This window comes from Catharus ustulatus, chromosome 1 (genome assembly GCF_009819885.2).
Source record: "Catharus ustulatus isolate bCatUst1 chromosome 1, bCatUst1.pri.v2, whole genome shotgun sequence".
Classification (NCBI taxonomy): Eukaryota; Metazoa; Chordata; class Aves; order Passeriformes; family Turdidae; genus Catharus; species Catharus ustulatus.
Window position 1 is genome coordinate 159,928,101 of NC_046221.1, and position 25,071 is coordinate 159,953,171.

Consider the following 25,071-nt stretch of genomic DNA (forward strand, 5'->3'; position numbering starts at 1 on the left):
TAAACCTGGAAAAGAGAGGTGATGCAGGTGCTGGGAGGGAAGCACCACGAAGGAGCTCAGCAGGCAGGACAGTGTGGACACCATTCCCAATGGGGTCAGCTCCTGTTTTGGGGGATTTATGCCTGGGCCTCAGTTACTGGGCACAAGGAATGAACTATAAATGTGCCTCATTTCAGAGGAAGGTTGCAAGTGGCCCAACACAGAGCTGCAGAGTTGTGTTTTACTCAGCCTGAGCTCTGAGTAAGGCCAAGCCCAGCCAAGAAGCGCTGCCAGCTCTGGGCTGCTGATCCCACCCAGCTGAAGGCTGCACTTGGGAGCAGCATCAAAGCAGCTCTGAGGCTTCATGTCCTGCTAAAACAAATTTACTAAATGCTCCCACAGCTGGCAGCACTGATGGAAGACTTCCCACCTGAACCATGCAAGGCTTCTGCTCTGAAGTGTCTGATTTACAATCTCCAGCACTTCCAATACCTGGGTTCTTCCTTTGACTTGAACAACTCAACCCCATCTTTCATTCAGAAAACTGACAGCTGACTCTTTATCAAAGCACAGAAATGTAATTATCCCTTGACACTTCTTTTAATTATTGAGCATTGCTCCTGCTGCTTTTTTTCTTTCCTGAAGTTTTCACATGAGGCAACCAATTACTTCTCTGTGTAATTCCAAATACTGCTGAGACATTTTACCCTTTCCATATCCTACTAACATTTTGAAATGACTCTTCCCTATTCCATCTCATGTGTCTGGCCTTGATATAGAAATTCTGTAACACTTCTTGTATGTCTGGTATTATTGAGCCACAACTTCATATGATACTATGAGAAATGTAATGAGTAATTAAAACCAACTTGAGTATCATTTGACAAAAGCCCTTTTGTACAAAGCCATCCTACAGGATGCATTTGCTCAGTTCCCTTTTATATTCTGGGATGGAAAAAATGTCTCTTCTCCTTCTGTAACTTTTTGTAATGTAGCCACAGGTTATGAGAAATGTTACTAAAGTGACCCTGAATCTGTGCTTAGTAAGGAAACAGAAATTAAATAAAAAGTCCAAGTTCCCTATTGACTCTACATTATGAACAAATACACAGCATTACAGCTCAGAAAAGATTTTCTGAGCTGCTGGCTTCTTTTGTAAAATCAAATCAATTAATGATTCAAATCAACCAAATTAAATGAATTCTCATTATTTTAATTAAATTTATTAAGTTTCTTAATCCAAAAGTCTGGGATAGAAAATAAAACACAAAAGTAATATCTAGTTCTAATACTGTTTTACTGAAGGGACAATGGGGAGATGCAATTGGCCAAGAAAAATCACAAAATGGAGGAAAAAAATAGACAGCTAGATGTCAAATTTGAGAGAGACTGAAAAGGAGAAAATGAGAGGACATGAAAGAAAGCACTTCAGTCAAAGCATATGTTTCTTCATACAAATCTGTCTGCTCTGGTCTCTGTTTGTACTGCTGAGGTTTTGACAGTTGGAAGCCATTAATTTCAGAATTACAAGGCTTATTGAGCTGGATTTATGTTCTTTGCAGTTGTTAATTCACTTCTGCTTCCTTGATGAAGTAAAGGACTGCTTCAGAATGAACAAAGGAAATTAAACCCTCCCCTCAAAACATCTGGAGAACTTCTGCTGATGGAAAATCACACTGGCCTTAACCTGGGAGTCCAAATACATGAGGTGGGGGGGAAGAATGTGTGCAAACACTTGGAAAAATTGTTTTTATTATGACAAAATAAAAATGTTCTATTTATCTTAAGTACAAACTTCACACTACAGCAGAGCATTTCTACCAAGCAGACATCAGTCAAATGACAAATTTTCTTGGTTAAAAAGGGGCTGATCCCAAGCACAGCATGGCCAGTGAAGGAACTGCTGTCATTTACAGCATTCCTGGCATTCAGTTCCAAGCATGAGCATTGTTTTTTCCAAGTGAAATGCAACAAAAGCTGAGAAGTGTCAGCAGCCAGAGAAGGAAAGCTGTTTGTTGCCCCAAATCAATCTCATGGAAAACCTGACCTACACAGGCTGTTCATATTCCTCCACCACAATTAGCATATTTTCCATTTTTCATTCTCTACACACTTAACTGTGAAGTTCATTTAATTGTTGGGCAATTAAAATCTTGCCTGATCAAAGTATTTTTCTTGCTTCTCTTGTTAATACATGCATCTTGTGATCTAATTTCTATTTTTTTAAGTTGTTCACAAGCTGAAACATGTTTTTTGTCTAAATTTTTATTCAAATGGTATCTTCTGTGTTCATCAAAGTAATAGAAATCTATTTCCCTGCAAATTCATGATAGTTTTTCACCAACTACCTTACAAGACAGCTTTTTTGTCTTTTCAATCTTCTTCCTTACAATTATCTTCACACAGTTCTTTTTGAACATGTAACCCATTGTCATAATTATTACAGTAGCTTTTCATTTTTTAATTTGGATGTTCATTTAATCTATTATTCAATTTACTTCTAACAATACCTAGAAAATGAAGTACCTTTCATAACTGCATGACAATTTATCATCATTATGGTGTTTCTCAATCACCTGTTATGGCTTAACTGAAATGTCATAAGGAATATTCCTATAAAGAAGTAAATAAGGCATGGCTGTTCTTTTTTTTTTTCCTTTAAAAATATAATGGTTTTTTAAATTAAATATTGAACATAGTCCCTTACTCAACACAAAAAAATGTATTAGGCACATGTGCCTGATCAAGCTCAAATGAGTTCATTTTCCTTCTCCTACAATGTCCTGTTTCTTTTTCTCTTTTTTGTATTTGATTAAGCACCATTTTTGGTACTTTCCTCTCCACCAGTATTTCTACTGTAACATTATTCTAAAACCCCAAACACTGTGCTGAAAACCACCTATGCTCCTGTGCCAAGAGCTGCCCTACTTCAGCAATTTTTCTGCTCTCCTGGTCCTCTGATGGATTCCTGGAGAACAGTCAACTTTGGATTTTGCTAATTAAAAAAAAAAATGCATCTCAGAGATGCTGCAACTCAAAGCAAGCAGACTGGAGATGTTCTAAGCAGAGAACACAGAACTCACTTGCCAAATTTTCTCAATTTTGGAGAATTGATTAAATTTTATTCAAGGCAATATCTTTATAGTTTAAGCCTGCTCATAATCTTCATTCCTAGATCACCTCCAAAACTTTACATTTTCTTCTTCTGGTTTGAGTTGAGCTCTTCTGGCAGGAAGTTTCATTAGAGGTTTGGACAAATGCCACACACACCTTTCTTCACAGCTGAATTACTCTGGTAGCTCAGAGTAACACCTAATTAAATAATTTTCAACCACTTCAGACAGCAGATTCCTGTGTTACTTGTCTCAGAACAGATAAACATCTTTTCTGGACTACATTTCATTCATTTCATTTATGGCACTTGGTTTTTGTGATTACTGAAATGTTGTAGAAATTCAGAGGGAGGTTTGACCACGACCTGCAGTGACAGGATGAGGGGAAAGGGTTTTAAACTGAAGATGACAGGTTTAAACTGGACTCAAGGAAACAATTCTTTACAATGAGGGTGATGAGACAGCAGAACAGGTTGCCCAAAATATCTGTGGATGATCCCAGACCTTAGACTTCTCCATTAGTATTTATTAGTATTTATTAGTATTTATTACCCCATTTTTCCTCCCAGTCTTCCCATTACTTCATTAGAAATGCTGGACCTGAAGCTGCAGCTGCCAGTTCCTTCAGAAATGTGAAATGAAGTAACCACTGGCACTCACACAATCTCTCTCAGGCCATTCCATAAGAGCTTTTGTTGATTCATTTTCGTTTCAGGGTGCTCTCTTTATTCTTAGCATCTTTCCTTTGAAATCATTAATGATCTGGTTGTATCTGAAACCATTTCTGTACAAGTTTTTCTTTTCAGTTTTGAGTAACCAAGGCTTGGGTAGGAATTAGAAACAACAGCTGCTTCCAAACACATCACACAATAGTGTGTTTTGACATGAGAGACCATTATTACTGTGCCAGATGCCCCAGTTCCATCAAGTTAGTCCTTTTTTTCTGAGTATTACCCTCAACACTTCCCAGGAACTGAAGCATGTTGCTTGCTTGACACTGCCAAAATATCCTCCCAAACAGCCTGCACACAAGCTGCTATGATATGAAATGTTCCCACCTCTCTTGGATCTTAAAAATAAAAATGAAAAACCTGAAGATTTTTCTAAATGGATGAGAAAGGTTGGTTACCTTGCAAAACCCATTTATCACCAGATTATTTCTCAGTCTTGGTTGTCCTGTGAATCACTGGTTTTTTTACCTTACAGATAGCTTACTCTTGAGATTTCCTGGCTAATGCTCTTGGTTTCATCTTTCCAATGATGACAATGGCCAGGCTACCATAATGCTAAAACAGAAATAATTACAGAGTATTTTAGTTTGGTGAATGAACACTCACACTCACCATTTTTCACAAGGGCAGGCCCTTATTTACCCTGCTGATCTCTTTGCATCTCCAAGTCTGTATCTATATAATACATATTATCCAATCTAGGGTCTAGGAGGGTTTTTTTTTTTAATTAAAAGAGAAAGTAGATCTACTTCCTTGCAATTCCCCACCAAGTTCCGTCTTTAAAAAGACAGCCAAGACAGCCTTGGAATTTCAAATATGGGGGAGCAGCAACATTGCAGGACTGCCCTGGCTAAAACCAAACTAAATAATGGTTTTGTGTGCAGAGATCTGGGTCATTTTAACTAAGCCCATGGGGACAAGATTGCCCAGGGGACATCCAAAACAAGCTTAGAGGTGCATCATTTACTCACTACAAAATATTTTCCTGTGTATTTGGGAGGCAGTGATCTCACACTGCTGAAATCCCTTAGAGTTAATCACATGAATTATGGAAAGAAAGATTTAATTATTGTCCAAGGTCAGGCTGGAAACTACAAAATAAAATCGCTGTGTAGCTTCAGTAATTAATGTTAATATCCACAAAACATAAAGCTATGAAAGCTGATTATGATTTGGTGCTCTCTAAAACACACAATTATTATGATAATTTCTTTTTAAAGTAATGCTTCCATAAGATGCTTTGTGAAACTCAACCAGACTGAACTTCCAAACAATCTGTCATGAACCATATGTTCATAAAACACTTCAAAATACTTTTAAATCAACATCCTCTATTGATTCCATCTACCTCTGAGGGACAATTTAACACCACCTTCACTTCTGAGTGTTTTAGTTTTCTCTAAGTACAATGTTCCTACATGCTGCAGGTAGACACAGAATTTGCTGTGGCCCCACAACAAGGGGTGTATTTTCTACCAATAAGTAAATAATCATAAGTTTGTCTACTGCCCATCCCTTTTCTTATTTATGACCTGAGCAGCATTCAGCAGCAGTGATTTTAGTTCTCCTGTAATCACATAGTAGGAAATAAAATGCATTGCATTGTGAAAAGGCATCCAAGTACACTTCAACATTAAAACTGTTCTGAAATTCACATTTTTTATGAAGAACGTAAGAATTCATTAAATGGGTGAATGAAATAAAAGAGTGAATGAAAGCAAAAAAGCTATTTCTGGACTTTTTCCATGGTGAAGCTTGACAAATGCATGTTTCTTGGAACACTACTGTTAGTAATACTAGCATTCATGTATAATCATTGATTTCCAGTTATTCAGTTAGTTGCTATGGAGAAAGAAAAGCATTTGCTTGATATATTAAAACCTCTATCGCTTTTCAGTGTCTACAGTTCTAAATTCCTAAAGCAATTTTCTCCAATAAATCTTCCCTCTTATACATGAGGGTCATAAGAAAAAGATTTCTATACCTGGTGCTCACAGGCAGTGGAGGAAGTAATGTTTATTTTGCTTTATGTAGGAGACTTCAAAATAAGTTTCTGTTGTGAAAATTGTTTACAGCATTCAAAGTGTCAGGAGCCTCTTGTTTCAGGGGAATTTCTCACTGAATGCAGGAATATCCCAAATTCCAGGGTCAGTCAGGAGCCTATTTCAAACTCAGTCTACTTCAAGTTTAATAAAATCTTGTGCACACATTTGTACCTAAGATAATTTTGCTATGGAAAGCAGAAAAGCACCATCAAAATGTAAGTGTTCAGTCCCAGGATTTTGCTTGCTTACAAAGTCAGTGGCATAAATCAAATAAATATTGGAAAAATCCTGCACAGGCAGCAGCTGCAGATGACTCCATCAGATCATTTCCAAGCCACAGAGCTTGCATGGCAGACACCTTTGAGGAGGTTTGGTTCTCATTAAACTTTGCAGGCTCTGTTTCCTTGACTTGATGATATTAATATATTCACCTTAAAACCACATCTATGCCCACAGTTGGTTTGTTGCCCAGATGTAAAAGGCAAAAAAAAAAAAAGAAAGTCATAAATTTTAGAGAAAACTGAACCTGGTGTGTTGAGCAAGATGATGCTTTTCAATTATGTGTGATTTACTCACCTGCCTAACAGACAACTTCATTTTACAGAGATGTCCTAAATCTTAAAATCAATTTTAACAACGCATGAAGAACTCTCACTCCAGCCTTTGAAGTATTTTCATTTTTATGATTCCTCATGTCTTAAATACTTTTCCCTTCCCCAGACATTTAATTATATGAAATCAAAACAAATTATTCACTACAGATCACTTTTTCCCCCTCTCTAGGACAAATTTCAAAGGCAACTTCTTACCCTCAGACCAAAATTTCAATGTCACCAACTTTTGATTCTACTCTTTGCCTTGTATTTAATGAAAAAAAAAGGGCAGGATTGTCAAATGTACATGAAAAATTATTTCAATATGCTTTCATAATTCTAGAGATGTAATATTAACTCTTACATGAATTAAATATGCCGATTTTTAAAGGAATGTTGGAGTACAGCTTCTACAAATTTGAATAAGAGCCAGTCATTTTTTTAATCAAAACCATGTTAAATATTCATTCATGTTTCACTGTGAACACTTATAATAAAGTAAACCCTTCAATGTGACCATCAATATAGCAAAATCCTTGAATAATCATAGAATCAATTTTATTCCATAAAACTAAGCCAAATTTTTAGCCAGTTTATGCAAAGGCTAAGTCACAATGATGGGCAGTAGCAAAGAGTTCATATTAAAACACAAGTTATTGTTAACATGTGGAAAAATAAAACTCAAAGCAAAGCCAGGCTGTAAATAAAAACAGTGCAATCATTAAAACAAAAAAAGATCCAGCTGATACTACAATATTACAGTATTTTAAACTCTTAGCATGTTTCCATGCCTGTAAGAATTGAATAGGAAGCACATTCTGGCACTGAAAGAGAATTTAAGTCCAAAAGTCAGTGTGTCACATTGTCTAAGTGCATGTACAAGGCTCACACATCAGGGAGCTGTCCAAACATTTCAACAGCTCCTCATTACTCCCACCTACCAAACAATAACAATTCCTCCTCCTTCCCACACATTATTAAAGAAAAAAAATCCGTATTGCCACAGAACAGTCTAAAGGGACTGCAGGTAGGGTTACCTGGCTCCAACACTACCAAAGATTCAACTGCTGAATATTCAACATTATGGGTAACTAAAAGAAGCTGAAATTGTCTTTCATTTTCAATTTTTGCTTTTTTTTTCCAAGTAAAATCAGGCAGTTAACAAAAATTTCCTTTTCCATAATCTCTGCAGTAAGCTACAGATTCCATATGGACATACTTAGGGTGTTATAGAAAACAGATAATATTCATTAGCAGTTTAGGACTGAGAAAAATTAAACAAAAAAAGTTAAGTAAACTTCTGCAAAACTGAACTTTCCAGCAGGAAATATCATATTTAAGTGGTGGCAAAGCAAGCACTCAGTATCCCATAGGATCTCCCTTTCCCTATTTTGCTCAGTGTAGAAAATTAAAATGTTCAACACCATCAGTTAACAGACTGTGCTTCAAAAGCTTTTGCACCTGTGAAGCAGAGAATATCACAGAGTTTTAGATGAAAACTCAAGTAACTGAGACCCTTTGAATTAATCAGCAGCCTGAGAAATAACCAACTCCACAGGAGATTTTATTGTAAATCAGTGCTATGTTCATGTTTTCCAACCAGTGCATCAAAGATCAGTATTCAGGCAGGAATGCCAGGCACAATTCTATCATTCAAAAAGCCCCTTTTACTAAAAAAACAGTGGGATTTGGCATAAAGAGAATTAAAATAAGCAAACCAAGGGTACAGGGAAAGAAGAAAAACATGTTTTACATCCTTAAGGTGATGTCTTATCCAGAAGTGCCAAAGGAAGATTTTCCCCCGCAGAGCCCAGGTTACAAACCTGCTGATGGTCAAAGTCACTCTGCAGAGCTGAGAGAGACCAGCCTGAGCTCCCAGCTCACACCTGACATCAACCACTGGTTTTACTGGTGAGGCCCAGGACAGCCATGGCCAAATCCCATCAATCAGACAAAAAATAAAAGCTGCCAAATCTTTGAATCCCCTGAAGAACTGAGGCAAGGTAAGCTTGATTTCAGAGGCAGCAGATTATGGCTGAAGTTGGACATAGTTACAACAAATACTTTAAACCATTTTTAATCTTCTCATCTGTAAACAAAGTGCTCACAAGTTTTAACATGTGAATTGAGGGTGGTCAACATGCTTGAAAAAAAGCAAACACTTAAAAGAGCACACAAATAATGGAGTTTGGGGTCATTTCAGTTTTTATAATTAACACAGGCAATAGTGATGGATCATTTTTCCTTAAAGCTGCTCCTCATTAGGTCATCAAAGTGTTAAATAAGGGGCATATTTGCTTTAAAAGCAAAAGCTTTGACAACAATTTGCTGGTGACCTGGGGAACTTTTATCTGAAACTTGCAACTCCCATAGAAGTGCTGGGGATAAAACATCCCATGTTCCAAAGCCTCTGAACAAGCCTTGCTGAGAACCTCAGACAGAAGTTGCATTACAGCTCTTCAAAATTAAATTAATTCAATTTTTCATTGTGGGAACATCATTCTAAATGGAAAATTGAGACAAGCAATTCTTCCCTGCAACCCAGAGTAAAAACATTTTCTGCACCTCAAAAGTTAGTAATGCAGTTGTCTAGACCATAATAAGAAATATATCACAAGGATATTACCATTCATATGAAAAAAATTACTTTAAAAACACACACTGTAAGAAAAAGAGGAAATTTAAGTAGCAGCCACCTCTCCTGCAAGACAACCAGGACTGAAAATTACAGGAAAAAGTGCACAATCAGGTTTCAAATTTACTATCACCAAACAGTGGTACTTAAAATAAAGCAGCTATCAATTCTACATTTATCTGCAGCTAAGTAAAACAGCTACAGGAAAATAAAATTGCTATCAAATTCTCCACCATCACACATTGTCAGTAAATGAAAACATTATCATTCTCATGCTGCTGAAAACTACGAGCAGTAGAGTCTCTAAAAAAGATCATCAGTGGATTTTGACACCACTCACCCCACTGGAGAGGAGCCAGCTGCAGATGCTCCAGGACCAGCTGATTGAGAACCCCTTCCACACTTGCTTCCCCTTCTCTCTTCAAGGAAGGGTAAATTAGAATTAAGGAAAATCTAAAATGTCATTTCAGAGAGGAAAAGAGCATGTGATGTGCACAACTTTTATTATTGCAAATCAAAACTGCAATCTACAGATTCATTAAAGGTTAATGTTACATATGGTTTATTAAGCCATAAATTGACCAACAGTAAAAGTAGAGCAGTTGGTATCTTCTGAAAATAAAAATTTAATTCCACTGAGGAGTGTTAAAACACAGGTAAAATACACTTGAACCAGAATAAAACACGAGGGTTAAAAAGTCTGGGAGCTTCAAAAATGCCAAACTTTTCAGTATGTGGTGCAGGATAAGAATTCAGAATGATAAATTAGGAACAATCTGAAAACAAAGGGGTTAAAATTTTGGAAATTAGGGAAAGAGAAAACAGAACAAAATTTAACAGGGCCACAGAAAACAGAAGTGGCTGCTAGGATAGCCCTGACTGCTGACAGCTCCATGGGGGTACAGGGTGCTGGACAGTGACAGTGACAGTGCCAAGGACAAACATAGACCAGAACCACAGGCACAGAACCTGCAAGCTTCCCTTTCTAACCTGCATGAGCTCAGAAACAGGCACAGGCAGAAAAGAGAAAAAATAACAAATTGTTCTTACTCTGAGCACAGCAGAGCCCTGCATTAAACTGGTGTGGACAGAAGAATCTCTTTTAAAAAGGCTCCAAAACAGGTCAAACAATTGCTAAAATAAAAGCATAGGCAATATCCAATGTCATGCAAAGACAGTATTGTCCATTTAAACCAATTAATAATAATTTTGTGTGATGAGTCAATCAAGGTAATATTTATTTGCAACAGGAACAGCACTGGATTTCTTTTTCCTAATTCCCTGACTGCAGAAAGGCACTGAATTCCCAAGGCTTGGAAGCACATGTAGATGTCAGCACCACCTTGTATCCAGGCATGTGTCCCACCATAAACAAGGAATAAGCTCCTAGTGAGATTCATCAGGATTTCAACCAACTACTCCAAAAGTATTGGAATTCTGGTCCTTAAAAATATATCAAAAATTAAAAGAATACCTGAGATTTTATCAACAGCTTCTAAATGTGATCAGTCCATTTTCTGTAATCTCTGGAAAGGGACATTTATCATCTGACTGCTGAAGTATACATTCACCTGTGTCAGTTAAAAGAAAATTAACAAGCACTGCAGATAACTAATTTCTACCACAGGACAGAATCTTGCAGGGTCTCCAGGAGATTTAAAGAAAAGTCTTGAAAGCTCAGAACAAAAGCAGATCTAGCAGTGATTGAGACTCAAGAGCTCAGAGACGACAGAAGAGGAAAATCAATACCAAGTACAGGATTCTTGCCATTATTTTTAAAAATATTCTCATTATGCCCTAAAAAATGTCATAAATAGCACCTTTTTTTTCCTCCTAAGGAGATCACAAATAAAGAATTCACAACCCCAAAGAGTCTAAAAGCTGTAGACATCATTAAAGAAAAGCATCTATTTGGAAAACTGAAGGCAGCAGAATATCACCTTAGAAGAGTGCTGTTGCAGAAAAATAAGGCTCAGAACAGCAGTACAACTCAATAATTTCCATAAAACACACTAGAGGGTAGAAAATAGTTTGAATTACTTCACAGAAACAGCAGATGAATAATTCTGTTATCACATCTTTAATCTAAGGACTATAAGTGAGAGAAAACACTAATAAAAAGGCAGTATTTAAAAGATGCTTTAAAACATAGTGGCTGCCATTAACAGTAACATTAAACTAACTTCACTGTAATTTACTTACAACAAACTCACAGTGGTGCCTGGAATATTACAAATTTTCACTGTTTAGAGCTTCATGGAAAGCTTAATGTCTCAAAATAACACTATAAAATTACTACAAAACAGGTGATTCTCCATTTTTTATGGCTGGTAGATGCTACCAAAGCAGATCCACGTGTTCAGATGCAGAATATTCCCCCTGGAACATAAAAGCACAGGAGGGAGGGAGCAGATCTGGGGTGCTGTGTCCATTCAGGGACAGGGAGCTCCTGGAGCAGGGCCAGGGGAGGACAACAAAATGGGATGAAATAAACAAACAAAATCCAAAAACTCAAACAAACAAAAAGGGGAAGGGCAACAAAAAACAAAACAAAACAAAAAAAAACCCCACAAAACTAACAAACAATAAAAAAAAGAAACCCACCAGAAGGATCCACAAACTGATTAACAAAGAAAATCATGCAATATCCCAAAAGCAGTTTCAGCTATACAGACCAAATTTTCAAATAAATAAATTTTCTTATTGAATCACAAGCACCAAGCTATTTTTAGCACACTGCCTATTGTCATCTTGTGGGAAAATAAATTCTACAGACAAGAAGTAGCTCAGTGAGTGTTCTTGTATATTAATCTGGAGGTTCAGGGTCTTACTTGTTTATTTGTCAAACAAATTGATGGTAGTTTATCTCAGATACATGGCCATGGACTGTAGAACTGATGAGAAATTTCATTTTTCACAATCCTACGTGAAAAAAAAATGTAGCATTTAAATGGTTAGGCCATGCACAGATTGACTCATGCATTCAGAAAATAAATTGCATTTGTCTAATGAGATCACTGAATGAAGCAGCAGAAGGGAGTCTGGTGGCAAAGGAGGGAAAGGCAAGGTTGAGATGCAACCAAAGAAGTGGACTTGTTAAAACATAAAGGAATAAACACAAAAAAGAATTATGTGTTCACATGGACCTACAGAGGGATCCAGATCATGGAATTCCAAAACACTGATCTTTGTCTCCTGACTATATTATCACACAATTACATTAAATTGTTCATTACAGGACAAATACAAAACTGAACATTGCAACAAATTCATTACCTTGGAGATGAAAAGCAACCAAAATATGCAATAAGAAAATATAAAATGAACAGAGAGAAATGCTTAACTCTAAAGTTGGCCTAAGACAAAGCTTTTAGAAGTCAATAAAAGCAAAGGAGTTGAACAGGGGTTGCCAAGATACCCTTTTATTCTTAGCTCAAAGTCAAAGCTGATAAAAGACACAAGAGTAAGATCCAGGATTTAAAATTCATTGAAAAAGACTGTCCAGATAAACAGGAGTGCAGACTGCCAAGGTTAAGTTTGACCTTGCAGAATCTCTCTACTTAACCAAATCTCTCACATTTTGCTGAGGTCTCACTGCCATCACAAACCTGATCTTCTGTAGGAGCCACATTTCTGACCCAGGCCCCATTTCCTGAAGTGAAATCTTTGTTATTAACAACAGAGGTATCAGTCAGGATTCACACACTTGGCTTCCAGCTTCCAGCACAACAGTTCATATTTAGTTCATATTTAACTGTTCGAGATATTTTCATCTGCACAACCCAATCAGCCCCAGTGGGGGCCTCAGAGCCAACAAACACACAATCACCAGATGCTGTTTAAATAATAATAATAAAAAAGCCCAACAAACCTAAAAACCTAATTTTTCACAGTTGACACCCTTATTTCACGTTTCTGTAGCAACAGATTGCATGTGATACAAACTGTTTCATACCAAAACCCTAAATGACAGTCAAATGAACCAGTTATTTCCCCAGGGAAAGCTTTGGTCTTTTACACTCTCTGGATTGCCTCATGTGTAGCTGGGTACTCACAACTAGAACACAGCCTGGTATCTAAAACCTACTGTTTAAAAAGACAATAGGTTTTAAAAAATAGCTTCTATCTGGAAGTTACTCAAGTTTTTTCTCCCTACAGCATTCCACATCTTGCATCCTAAAAGAAATTACAGTAATTTCACGACCATAAGGCGCACCGGACTATAAGGCGCACCCCTCGGGAGTTGGTAAATTTTGCAACTTTGCAGATCAGATAAGGCGCACCGGACTATAAGGCGCACTTTTTTTTTTTTTTTTTTTTTTTTTTTTAGCGAGGCTCCGCCCCCAGCTCCCCCCGCGCGGTTGCTGGCCAAGGCCCTGCCCCAACCCGGCAGCCATTGGCCCCCGGGCCCGCCTGTATCCGCCATTCCGTGCGGCATCCCCGGGGCCAGGGAACGCCTGCCGCCGCTCCGTGCGGCGTCCCCGGGGCCGGAAAATGCCCGCTGCCACTCCGTGCGCTGTCCCCAGGGCTGGAAAATGCCCGCCGCCGCTCCGTGTGGTGTCCCCAGGGCCGGAAAATGCCCGCCGCCGCTCCGTGCGGCGTCCCCGGCGCCGGAAAACGCCCGCCGCCACTCCGTGTGGCGTCCCCGGGGCCAGAGAAAGCCCTCCGCCGCTCCGTGCGGCGTCCCCAGGGCCCCGCTGCTCCGGAGTTCCCTGGTGCTCCGGGTGCCCCCATGTTGGCGGGCTTGCCCCGCGCCGCCACTGCCCTGCCGCCCATCCCTCGCTCGGCTCGCCGGCGCCAACTGCCCTGCCTCCCATCCTTCGCTCGGCTCGGCGCACTGCGGCCCCGTCGGCCCCTATCGGGCTGTGGCCCCGCTGCCTCCAGCACCGCAGCCCCACTGGCTGCGCCTGCCCCTATCAGCTGTGGCGCCGCTGCCCCCAGCACTGTGGTCCCGTCGGCCCCTATCGGCCTGTGGCCCCGCTGCCGTCAGCACCGCAGCCCTGCTGGCTGCGCCTGCCCCTATCAGCTGTGGCGCCGCTGCCCCCAGCACTGTGGTCCCGTCGGCCCCTATTGTGCTGTGGCCCCGCTGCCTCCAGCACCGCAGCCCCGCTGGCTGCACCTGCCCTTATCAGCTGTGGGGCCGCTGCCCCCAGCACTGCGGTCCCGTCGGCCCCTATTGTGCTGTGGCCCCTCGGCTCAGGCCGCTGCGCACAACAAAGTTACAAAGTAGTAACACCTCCGGGCCCGCGCTGCTCCCGGTACCTGGGGCACCCAGGGCCGCCCCCTGCCTTCCTGCCCTTGCTGCTCCCCGTGCCTGGGGCTGCCTGGGGCTGCCCGGGGCCACGCCCCGCCTTCCAGTCCACGCTGCTCCCTGTGCCTGGAGCCGCCGGGGGCCGCCCCCCGCCTTCCAGCCCGCACTGCTCCCCGTGCCTGGGGCCGCCGGGGGCCGCCCCCTGCCTTCCAGCCCGCACTGCTCCCGGTGCCCGGGGCTGCCCGGGGCCACGCCCCCCCTTCCAGCCCGCGCTGCTCCCCGTGCCTGGGGCTGCCCGGGGCGGCCCTCTGCCTTCCAGCCCGCGCTGCTCCCTGTGCCTGGGACTGCCCGCGGCTGCCCCACCATGGCTACTCGGCGCTCCCGTGGCGCCGCCCCCCCTCGCGGCTCTCACTTCTGGGGTGGAAAATTTTGCAACTTTGTAGATAAGATAAGGCGCACCGGACTATAAGGCGCACTTCCGGGTTTAGGGAAAAATTTTAGTCATAAGGGTGCGCCTTATAGTCATGAAATTACTGTATTTTCAGTACATATGTCCTTTGCAAATAAATGCAGGTGGGAGAATGCACATAATCATAAAAAATAGCAAATTTTCATAAATAAAGATTCTATTAATTAAAAATAAATCTGCATGAATTGCACATTTTACTTACAGCAGTTGAATTATTCATATTTTAAGCTTTCTGCTTGATTATTATTGTGGTATTTTTATATTAAAACTAATTATAAGAGTTATTTAAGGTCTTAAATAATAGTTATTTCTGCAAACAATAAGAAGCAGCATAGAAATTTCAAAAAACCTTTACTGATGTACATCCACAAGATGTAATATTCTCATAACAACTGATGATTCATATTTGTGATCAAGATAAAGTCATCAAAAGTGGAATAGACACAGAAAAATGAATTTCAGTAAGAGTTATCAGTGATTTGCTGTCAAGCAAATGAGATGACTCAAGGTTCTGTCTGATAGATAATAATTTCAAAATCTTGATTGGCTGCTTCGATGATAAAATACAAAAACATTTATAATTTTAATGTATTTGGGAAAGATGTCAGTGTCCACAAATCTAATAAATGAGTGGAACTTATGAAGATCACTGGGATGAAATGACGAAAAGTTCCAAGTACCACCCTAGAAGAAATCAACAAATCTGTAAATGAAAGTTGGGAATAATAATTCAATCAGTTATCCTGACCACATGCAAAAAAAATCATTCACACAATAGAATAAAGAATAGTTCTCAGAGAAAACATCATCTCTGAAACCTGGAAGGCACAATTTTATTCTGTGAGAAATCTCACCTGCAGTATTGCCTCCAGCTTTGGAACTCACATATTGAGAAAAATAGAGCTGTAGTGCAGAAGGGAATCAGGATATGACTGAAAGAAAATGTGCTTTGAAAGAAATTTTGGCAATTAGGTTCAAATATGGGAAACAAAAAACTGAGGAAGGGGCACAAAATACAAATCAAAAAATGTAAGGAAACATTGCAAATAGGACAGACTTCCTATACATCACAGATATTAAGGCTGAAGTAAAAAAAAAAATTGAACTATTAGAAAAGTTAAAAATGGAACATGATATTTAAGGTGGCACTGGAAGTCTGTCTCACTTTTTAAAAGGCTGTTAATACTAGGTTTAGAATATTTTCAAGAAAATGACCCCAAAATGTTATAGTCTCATTTCAGTGAAATAGCAATTCCTTCACAGTACATTAGAGAATTTCTCTGGCTGCAATCAAACCTGGGGATAGCAGAAGATGGAGGAAGGAAGGAGTTTAGTTTTCAGAAGTCATTCTCTGACCCAGCCCTCTGCCCAGCTGCAAAAATCACAGAATGATTTATATTGAAAGGCAATTCCAGAGTCACTGGCAGGCCCTGTGCTCAAAGCATGGCAAATACTGAAATTGCACCTGGCTGTTCAAGGCATTGTCCAGAACTTCTTAACATCATCAAAGGCAGCGATTTTACAGCACTTTTGGACAACCTGTTCCAGCATCTGAGCACCCTCATTGTGAAAAGGCATTTTCCCAGCTCCTAACTGGAATTTAGCAGTCTCCTCATGACACACCTTGCTCCAAGGGTTGGATGAAATTATTGGACTGCTGTGACTCTCAGGCTTTGAGGAGGCTGCTCCTGGAGGCTCAGCAACTCCACTGGGAGCAGGGCCTTCCCAATCCTGCCTTCCTCAAAGTCTCCCTGCTCAAGTCCAGAGTCATTATCCTGCCCTGTGCCCTCCTCACCTCCCTCAGGACACTGAGCTCCATCATCTCAGGACAAGGCTGACACCAAACTCCCAACCCTCCAGCTGCATTCATTTGTTCAGGGAGCAGATCCTACACAGCACATCCCAAATCAAACCATCCAACACCTGCACACAAAAACTATCCTGAAAGTATTTCAGGAATAAGAAAAGCTGTAACTGGAAGACTTCTTCCAGTCCTTAAAGAAAAATTCATCCAGCTTTGCTTCTTGTTTGGGTGGTCTGTAACAAACACCCAGCACCTCACTCTGTTGGACAACTCTGGCCAAAAAGCTTTCAATTGTCTCATCCCTCCTTTCCTGGTAATTCCCTGTGCACACTGGAATTTCTCCTCCTTGCTTTTGCAAGTCCTGGTGCAGCATCTGATGTGGGCCTTGGGTCTCACCTCAGGGCAGATTCTGGGAGGTCACCTCAGCCCAACTCCTTCCCAAGTCATGCACAGGACAGAAAAGTTACCTGGGGAGTTCTGTGTACTTCAGAGATGATGGATCAAAGGGATTCCTTCGTTTATCATTCAAGAGACTTGCAAAAAGCCTCCTCTAGTAGGAAATATTGGTAATTCTACCCCTTTGTAATTTTGCAAATACTTTTCCTCTCTTGGCTGCACTGAGGCTGAGTCCTGAAGGAAAACAAGGCTAATGCAGCTGAACTATCCATCCATTTCTCTGCCTGTCTGTCCATCAGTATAAACTCTCCTGACCTGTGTCCAACACTCTGATGGGAGAAAAATATCTCAGAAACTTACTTTCTCAAACTTAGCAGAATTGAGAGAATTTTTTTTGTTTTATTGACTGGTTCACATCTAAATACTGCTGCAAGAAATAAAAGGATGAAGCCAGAGAGGTTCATGTTGGACATCAAAAATAATTTCTTTATGGAAAGAGTTTTCAAAGCACTGGAAGAGGCTGCCCAAGGAGGTGGTGGAGTCACCATCCCTGGAGGTGAAAGTTCAAGAAAGGACTCAGTGTGGCACTCAGTGCTGTGGTTTAGGGGGTGGTACTTGGTCAAAGTTTGGACTTGATGATTTTGGAGGTCTTTTGAGGTCTTTTCCAACATTAATGATTCTAAAATGCTAAGAAAAAGACTAACTCCACATGGGACATGACACCTGGAAAAGACTGTACACATTTCTTCAAAGATTTTTAAGCATGTGTGAAACTTGTCGCCTTTCATTAATTAGATGAGTTTTAGTTCCTGGAACAGAGAGAACAATCACAAGTATTAAAAACACAGAAACTAATGGTTGCACTGAATTTAACACACAGAACCCACACACTGTTCTGCTGGTTTCTAAGGTACTGACTTTCATGTCAGCCACAATTTTCTGGGATCAAAACTGGGGTTAAATCCAGAACACAGAATGGATGTAAACAGTGTTGCCCAGCAACTGGAATGAGTGAGGATGAATTTTTACACCTTGACAAAATGATTACAACTATGCACTCAATTCCAGTGTAAGAATTCATCTGTGCTATCATAGAATATTTATATCTTCCCATAACACAGACATTTTCTAAGTGAGTTCTGGTTAAATATTGACATTTTTGCATAAAAGGAGCTCTCTCTGAAATGTTGCTTGGGGAATCTGGACTGAACCAGGCATTAGGAATGTCATTTATGTCTCAAGCCTTGCCTTTGACAAATCCTGATCTGATTTAAGCATCACAGGATGGTTGAGGTTGGAAGGGATCACTGGAGGTCATGTTGTCCACCCCCTGTTCAAGCAGGGTCCCCAGAGCACAGGATTGTGCCCAGGACAGCTCTTGAATATCTCCAGGGAAGGAGATTCCACAGTCTCTGGGCAACCTGTGCCAGTGCTCAGCCACCCTCACAGTAAAGCTCTTCCAAACAATAATTAGTAATGAAACATCATTTCAGATCACTGGATAAAAGTACAATTAAAGCATGATTTGACTGCCATTCTTCTCTCATCTTCTGCCACCCCCTATCATGTGAATTCGAGGATGATCTGAGTGAAAAATATAAATCTCCTGGGAAGTGCTGAGTACCATCACATGGCTTGGGGGACTGTTTGCTGTACAGAATGTTTCCTGAAGAAAATCATGAGAAAGTGTATTTTTGACAAGGCAAGCACAAGATTTTTTTATAGAAATCATGAAATTTATAGCAACACCATTGGTTTATTTTAACTCTAAACTGAATGCAATTTCTTATTAATAATCATAAGGCAATATTTTACTGCATTTAGAATTATTGTGGGGATTTTATGTTTAGAATGACTAACTCATCACACAAATTCTGTCTAAGCCTTAAAAAGCTACCCAAGATTAGATACATTACTAAATCTATAAAGAGGCCTTGGAAATAAATTATTCTAATATGTTCTGATTTACCCAAATTTAATTAAATATATGCAAACTCTCTAAATCCAGCTTCATTAATTTCTTCATGATTCAGTTACTTGGTGTGGGGGAGAATAGAAAAATTTGACCCCATGAATCTACTACTCATCAATCCTAACTACACTTCCTCAGTTCCCTACAAGCTGGGGAAAACACACAGGATTTATGACATGCCCAGTGACTCAGAAAAACCCATTATAGGATGACCCAAGCATCTCCTAAATAATATACAGCACAATTAACCTTAAACAGTCTATAATTATGATAAGCTTCATAGTTCTAATTACTTTTCTTTTCAGTAACACTGCCGTGAAGTGAGTTGAATTATAAAATAAAATGTATCAGAGGGCAGCTATTTATATACTTTTAAAGCAAGTATTTATGAAAGGATATAATTTTCCAGCAAATATCCAGCTTGCTGTTAATCTCCAGACCTCTTGCTTGCTGCCTTTCTTCTTCCAGCTGCTTTGCATTTGCCAACTGTGCCCCATCAGTTGGGGATTCTGGGAAGCTCTCAAAATTGAACTTGTCCACTTGGATAGCCATGCTGTAGCAAAGGGAAAAAAAAAAGAAAAAAGCCAAAACCATTATTTTTGCTGATATTATTTCTGCAGAAACTGCAGACCACAGTGAACACAGGCACTGCTATATCAACACATTGGTTTCAGTGGCACCCAGTCTGTAATTAATGATAGATAAACCATATTGTTTATGCTACTGAAAACAGAATTCTAAGCCTGTTGATGCTAAAAATGTTTTACACATCATCAGTCAACATCTTAATGACCATGAGTGGTGCACAAGACATTTCTTTTGCAGCTGCAAGCAGATGACCTCACTGTGGTTCTGTAGAGGTTCACCTGCCTCCACTCCTGGTGTGCTCAAGACTTGCTGAAAAAAGCAACAAAGCTGGGCCAAAAGCTGAGGAATGCACTATTAAAATACCAACCCATACAAAAGGGAGGCAGAAATATTATATATGAAAGTGTCTTCTGAAGTGAATGTAACACACTTGGAGAGTCCATTGGTATCTCAAGGCAACTTCCTCACTTTTCCTTGCAAAACTCAGGAAGGAAAAACAAAATAACCACAGAAGTAGGGCCTTAATGTAGTCCTTGACTTTTGTTTTAAGAAGACACTTCTCTCCTGCTTTGTGCATCTTCATGAATTGCAGACCATATTAATTTCAGTATCACAGTAAAATTCATTGGTAGCAAATGGTTAAATAATTGCTTTATTAAATGTACGGTAAGGCATAAAAGGTAATCAAATTAAATATAGTACACTATAATGCATACTAAATACTGATATGTTAAATTAGAATCACTAATCTAATATAAAAGGGAATTTAGACCAGCTCACATCACATGAAATGTGGTTATGGAAGATCTAATATACTATGCTGCCAAAACAGCTTTAATTTCCTGAATTGTCTGAAATAGAAAAATAATTAGGGAAGAATTAAAATATATTGCTCTTGAGATGACTTTGCACTTAAGGAGACCAAGCAACAGCTTTGAAAACCATTCAGGATGAAATGCAACTACAAACTGAGAAGCAGTCTGGGAAGGACATTTCACAAAAACACGGGATTACTATTATCTTTTTATCTATATAAAGAGGGAAACTTATTCTATGAATGTTGCCAAAAGGAAAACACCAGTAACAAATGTCAACAAGAAAGAGCTTTGAAATCCCTCCAGACTAGAAAATATTTTCTGTAATTCACATTAATTTAAAAGAATCTTGACCCCACAAGAAACTGGGTGGAAAATAGATGGAAATTACAAGGAATAATCTAGAGCTTGTGAAGTTGGCAGTGGGAAGATGAATTCAAATCAGCCTTATCTACACTGAGCAAAAACTGAGGAGAAGCTTCTCAAGTTCCCCCTTCCCCATTCCAGTGGAAGGTGTCCATGCCCATGGCAGGGGGATGCAACTAAATGACCATTAAAGCCCCTTCCAACCCCAAACATTCTATGATTTTATGACAAAAAAAGTTCAAATACAGCACTCAGGCAAAGGGTTCTGTAAGCTCCCACTTCTGCAGCCTGCATCTTTGCTGATCCTCACATCCCAAAGGCGGAGGAATTAATCTGTTCCTCTCTAAGGGGGGGTTTTGTTTTGGCTATTTTTAATGCAGCAAGAGATCATTAAAAGTTCTTCATTTGCATGCAGAATCCATCAAGTGCTGAGCATATTCAAAAGCTAAAGATGAGTTATAAAAGTGGATCACAGTAACTGCCAGAATCAAGCCAGAAATAAAGACCATAATGAAAAACACCCAGATACAATCTAAAGAGTGGATTCTGAAAAAAAAAAATTACCAGGCCTGAAACTATGACTAACAACATCAATTCTTACTGGCATTGAAGTATGATTTGATTCTGCAAAGGCAGGATGGGTTTCCTGGATTTTGCACAGGCAGTGCATGTGGAAGACAAAACTGGAATATTTTGAATTTCATCGTCTTTGTTTCTGAGCCCTTCCCTCTGTGGTATGTGAGCAAACCCAGTATTTGATTTCTATGACATACACAGTAATGCTTGTATTCTCACAGAAATACAGTAAATACAGATTTTAACAAAGTGTCTTTGCTTCTGGACAGTCAGAAATATTTAGAATACATCTCCAAAGGGACCAGGAAAAGAGCTCCCATCTAATTAGTGCTGCACTTTTCTAAGGGATTGATATTTGAGAAAAATATTCCTGCCTAACAATATTTAATATGCAACTGCAGCATTCAGATTGCATTCCTCTGTTGAAGGATTGTTGCTGGAAATATGGTAATTTTTGTCTGGAAATTAAATATGCATGTAAGCACTCAGTACCCCAACAGCCTCCAATAAATCCACATCAGCTTTAGGAACACAGCCTAGATTGCTCTTAGCTGTTCATTGTGCATCTCTGCTTGAAGTAACTTTTCTTAAGCTGTAAGTTATGGAAAACTTCAGTGAACAGGGCTCTCAGCAGTCAGAGACTCTACTAAGTTTTCAAATCTAAGCATGTTTTTATTTATAATGTTTATACTGTATTTAGCACAGTGACACCTCATGTCACATGAGAAGCTACAAAAACACCCCCAAAGACACACTTGCCAGCTAGAAAATGAAGAGTGAGTAAAAGAGAACTACAGAGAGAAAAATATCCCACAAAACAGTGCTGTGAACACAGCTCTAGGTAGGATATATGAAAGCAATAAACAGAGATAAAATAAAATGTTTCAAGACTATAGTTCCTCTCAAAGCAAAGCACAACAGAATTAAATCTTTGCTCTTTTTCTTAAACGTATCTGCCTTTTATCATCCATATTCTGCTTCCTCTTGTGCTAAAAATATTCATTTCAAGTTTTGTCTCTGCATTTTTTATCTGTAACATTGCTTCAGTATTTTTTGCTCAGCCTATGGAACATGTAGTACGTAGAAAGGCTTTGCACAAGAATCAAAACAAAAAATAAATACCATAACCTAAATCAGTCATTCATGCTGAAAAACGTACCCCTACTCAAACCCAGCTTCTTCACTTTCATTTTAAATAGGAAGATTTCTCCCATCTCAAGAGATGCATTTCACCAGGGAGGTGTTAACACGTGGACAAACAGTTCCCAGAGCCAGCTGATGGAATGAGAAAATGGACAATGAATTACAATCACCAGCAGAAAAAAGGATCTTTTTCAACTTCTGAGTGATCTCTAGAGATCACATGGACCTCACCCTGGAGAGGGAGAGGGCACTGAAAGGCAACCTTTTGAACATCACCAACTTTGTCCCTGGGCTGTGCATCACAATAATGAGACTGAAATGTATTTTAGCCAAAAAAAGTCATTCTCTGCTGTCTTCTGCAGTTACCTTGAGAACTGTTTCCTGTCAAGAGTTCTCTGCATTTCTCCCCAAATTTGTCCTTGCTTGTTGTGATATACAAGAATCTATGGAATCTATAGAGAAAAAGGTAAAAATAGACAATTCAGACTGAAACAGGCATTCAATTTATTGCAAGCAGCCAGGATAATGACAGCTCACATTGTGCAAGGGCACCTGTTCCTTGCCCTTCACAGCAATTACGTAGCAGGGAAAACAGAGAAGATCTTAAAACTCAAAAGTTTAGAAATAAACTTGTTCCAGGAAAAGGGACTAGAATTCCATTTTAACTTCTTTGTCTCATGGGGAGCTATCCAAATTTCCTACTAGTTGAGTTTTCAATAAATAATGAGATATTTGTATAAAAAAACTGCATTATGAAAAAAAAAATAAAAAATCCAATCTTGCAAATGCAAAACAGGTGTTTTTTTTCTCTCTGGCCAAACTTGTCTGAGCAGGAGGAGGAATAAAGCAACAACAGTTTTCATGAATAATGAAACAACTGTGTTTTGAAACTACTGGGTTTTGTCACGAAACCAGCCCGAGCTGTTGTGACAGCTCCTCAGACAACCGAGAATCATTGCAGGGATGCAAATTATTCAAATACAAATTAAATGGATGAAGAGGAGAAGGTCAGCTCATTGGCAATGCTGATGGTGTGTCTGCACGGTATCATCTCACATCATCTGTCAGGATGGCTTACAGGGGAAAAAATGACAAATCTCCTGATGGCACAGCCAACATCTCAATGACAGCCACCTAAAGTCCCATTAAAGCCCCAGTGCAGAGCTACTAAAGGCACTGGACAGCTCATCTCACCTCTTCTTATAAAGTGAGTTGCAACTTTACTGGAAATCCTACCCTGTCCTGACAGCAAAATGCTCAGCAGAAAGGATTTGCATGGAGGAAAAAAACTTCCTGCAAATGACATCACGACTGCTCCCGAGCCAGTGCCTTCCACATCCCCCTTTCCCCAAGCAGTGCCAGTTAAAATCAAGAGCACTGATCACTTCACAGAAATGGCATCTGGCAGAGAAATAGGTGAAAAACTGAGGGAGCATCACAGGGGGTGCTGCAAACTCCTGCCTTTGTTCCTGGGAGGACAGTGGGCACATCCCATCCACCAGTGACACACCTCAGGTCTTTCCATGTCCTCTTCTAAGAGTATAAACCTATAAAGTGAAATTAATTATGTGATACTCTCCAAATAAAACTAGGTTAAGAGCAGGCATGGTATTAAAAGAAAAGCAGCAATCTGGTCAACATAAGTAGATTTCATCTTTCATTAAGTAAATAAAACACTGCTGCTTAGCTTGGAAGAATAAAATATAGAGATAGTTCTTATTTAATTATCCTTGGGAAGAAACAATACAACAGGAACCCAAAAACTCTTCCTCATGGCTAACTACCTATTTAAATACTATCATCCACAGATGAGTTTGCAAGCTGCTCTCAAAATGAAGCTGACAGGAGGCAGTTAGAGACTATATTCAATATTATGCTTCCTGTTGATCCTCCTTTCTTATATAAAGTAGACATTGGGACACTGTGCCAGACCAAGTTACTGCCACTTATGCAGAATGTTTATGTGCATAAAGAGTCCCTGGACACTCAATGATTTCAAATTTCAGGAAAACTTGAAATGAGGATGATACTCTCATTCATACATCCAAGAGGAGGGGAAAAGGTGCATAAGGCAAATTTCCTTTTAAAACTTTGCCTGATAACTTTCATTGTGCAATCTCACCTGTAATATATAACATCATGTTTCAGGTGCACATAAGTCCACCCAAAATCCAAGTCCTGCAGTTGATACCAAACTGGAAGTGATGCCCCAGTATATGATAATTTACAGGCAAAGAGGGACCTCAAGAATCAAATCTCTTGTGAGGTGAATACACATGTATCATTGGCTGGAAATAATAATGTAAAGTAGTGAAAATTAACATACACCTTGTGTTTACTTGTAATTACATCACAGATTTAGAAGTACAATCTGTATTTCATTCACTACTATAAAGCACAACTGTAAAATTCAGTAGCTCAAGTGAGCCACAAGTAATGATCAAACTGACTGCAGAAAGAAAAACGATGGCTTCAATATCTGAACCGTGCAGAGCAGAAGATAAATTTTTCCATTAATCTTGAGAAAGGTAAATTAAATTTAAAAATTTGCATTTAGAACTTAATTATTTATTTAAACTAATTGAAAAGTCAAAC

At 39.5% G+C, this 25,071-nt stretch overlaps 1 protein-coding gene across 7 annotated transcripts in view; it reads right to left on the reverse strand.

Annotated features, from left to right (window-relative positions):
- The window catches only part of TRAPPC9 (trafficking protein particle complex subunit 9), a 439,395-nt gene that overhangs the window by 223,864 nt on the left and 190,460 nt on the right, over nucleotides 1-25,071 (reverse strand). For all 7 annotated transcript variants that reach the window (XM_033069168.2, XM_033069193.2, XM_033069144.2 and 4 more), the window contains 2 exons: nucleotides 19,388-19,541; nucleotides 9,437-9,527 (listed from right to left, as the gene is read on the reverse strand). In XM_033069168.2, the coding sequence (XP_032925059.1) occupies nucleotides 9,437-9,527; nucleotides 19,388-19,541 (245 nt within the window). The remainder of the gene's footprint in view (nucleotides 1-9,436; nucleotides 9,528-19,387; nucleotides 19,542-25,071) is intronic.